The sequence below is a fragment of the Austrofundulus limnaeus genome, unplaced genomic scaffold (genome assembly GCF_001266775.1).
Source record: "Austrofundulus limnaeus strain Quisiro unplaced genomic scaffold, Austrofundulus_limnaeus-1.0 Scaffold1618, whole genome shotgun sequence".
NCBI classification, from domain to species: domain Eukaryota; kingdom Metazoa; phylum Chordata; class Actinopteri; order Cyprinodontiformes; family Rivulidae; genus Austrofundulus; species Austrofundulus limnaeus.
Window position 1 is genome coordinate 19088 of NW_013954020.1, and position 1624 is coordinate 20711.

The 1624-nt window shown below is 37.1% G+C and overlaps 1 protein-coding gene across 1 annotated transcript in view; it reads right to left on the reverse strand.

Moving 5' to 3' along the window:
- The window catches only part of lrrc45 (leucine rich repeat containing 45), a 29030-nt gene that overhangs the window by 956 nt on the left and 26450 nt on the right, over positions 1 to 1624 (reverse strand). The window contains exon 17 of the mRNA XM_014033077.1: positions 780 to 927. Coding sequence (XP_013888531.1) covers positions 780 to 927 — 148 coding nt within the window. The remainder of the gene's footprint in view (positions 1 to 779; positions 928 to 1624) is intronic.

Consider the following 1624-nt stretch of genomic DNA (forward strand, 5'->3'; position numbering starts at 1 on the left):
GTAAAGTACAGATACTCAAAAAATGTACTTAATTACAGTAATAAAGTAAAAGTACTTTGTTACTGTCCACCACTGGGAACAGCCTATTGGTTCAGAAATGTCTTTCTGTGTCTTACCCTCTTGCTTGAGGGTGTCAGTGATGTCCTTCTGGATAGCAGTCAGGTCAGCAGTCTGACCCATGATTGTGGTTTTGAGTAATGAACCAGACTGGGAGTTTTTAAAAGCCTCAGGAATCTTTTGCAGATGTTTAGAGTTAATTTGTTGATTCAGATGATTTGGTTAATAAGTCGTTTAGAGAAACTTTTCATGATATGCTCATTTTTTGAGAAGGACCTGTAGATACAACAGATAAATTTGTTTTAGCTAGTATTTTACTATTTTTTACTATTATTTTTAGTTTTTACCAGTCCTTTTGATACTTTATATTAAAGCTAGCCTGCTGATAATTGTAGTTGTCGTTTTACTACCTTAGCTTTTAGACTGTCTTCTGATAATTTAGTGTCTTGCTGTTATTTTGACCTGGACTTTTGCTACTTTTAGCTAGATGTTTGCTACATTCAGGTTTTAGCTAGCCTTTAGCTGCTGTTCCACTTTATTTAGTTTAAATCTAATATTTTGTTACTTTTAGCTTATATCTAATATTTTACTACTTATAGCTTATAGCAAATGTTTAGATTCTTTTTTAGAAATGCTGTTATATAATGACACAGTCTGGGACAAACTGACTTTAGAGAGAAGTGATAGAAGAGTATAAACAAAAAGAAAGGGTGAGCATGTACCTTTAAGCTCTCTCTCCAGAGCACTGATCTTAGCTTTGAGGCCCTCCTGAGCCGTCCTCTCAGCCTGTAAAAACCCAATCTGCTCCTGCAGCTCAACTCGCACACGGCTCACCTCGGCCACCTTCTCCTGGTCTTTGCCTGAAAGCTCCTGGAACAAGTCCAAACATTATCCAGATCACACATCTGCAACAAACACACTTTACAGTATTTATAGTATCTGTTTGTTGTATCTGTCCTTCAAATCACAAAACCCTGAAGGTAACCTGAGCCGGAGACCAATAGATGGTAATACTGTATGTGGATGATACTCAACACAGTGTTTGTTGCTGGGCTGATATTTATCCGTTTACTGTTCAAAGAATTGTTGAACCAATTACTGAACTTTAAACACTATGGAGAGTGCACCCTGTGAGGCTGTATATGAATATTTTATATTACAATTCTGAATAATAAAATGTGATCCTGAACAGAAATGCTGTAACAGCCTATATGCCACGGTCATTAATGATGTATTTCCAGTAAAATTCTGATCAAGCACATCCCTTCCACTTCCTGGTTACTGCCTTTGTTTTTAGTGTTAGCTGCTAGTACTAGTCCGTGAAAAAGTCACAACTGGTATAAAACGTGAGTTCTGTTGTGTGCCATTGTGTCCACTAACCAGCAGGTACAATAGAGTAGTTAGTTTTTATCCTTTTTGCTCAAGTTGATGAGGAGGAAAGGTGACAGCAGTGGATCATAGCAAAACAGGGAAAACTTAGCTATAATATCTCACACTCTCATTTGTAATCAGCATTTCTAACCTGAGGATATTCAAGAGTCAGCATCAGAAATGAGAAGATGGAGGT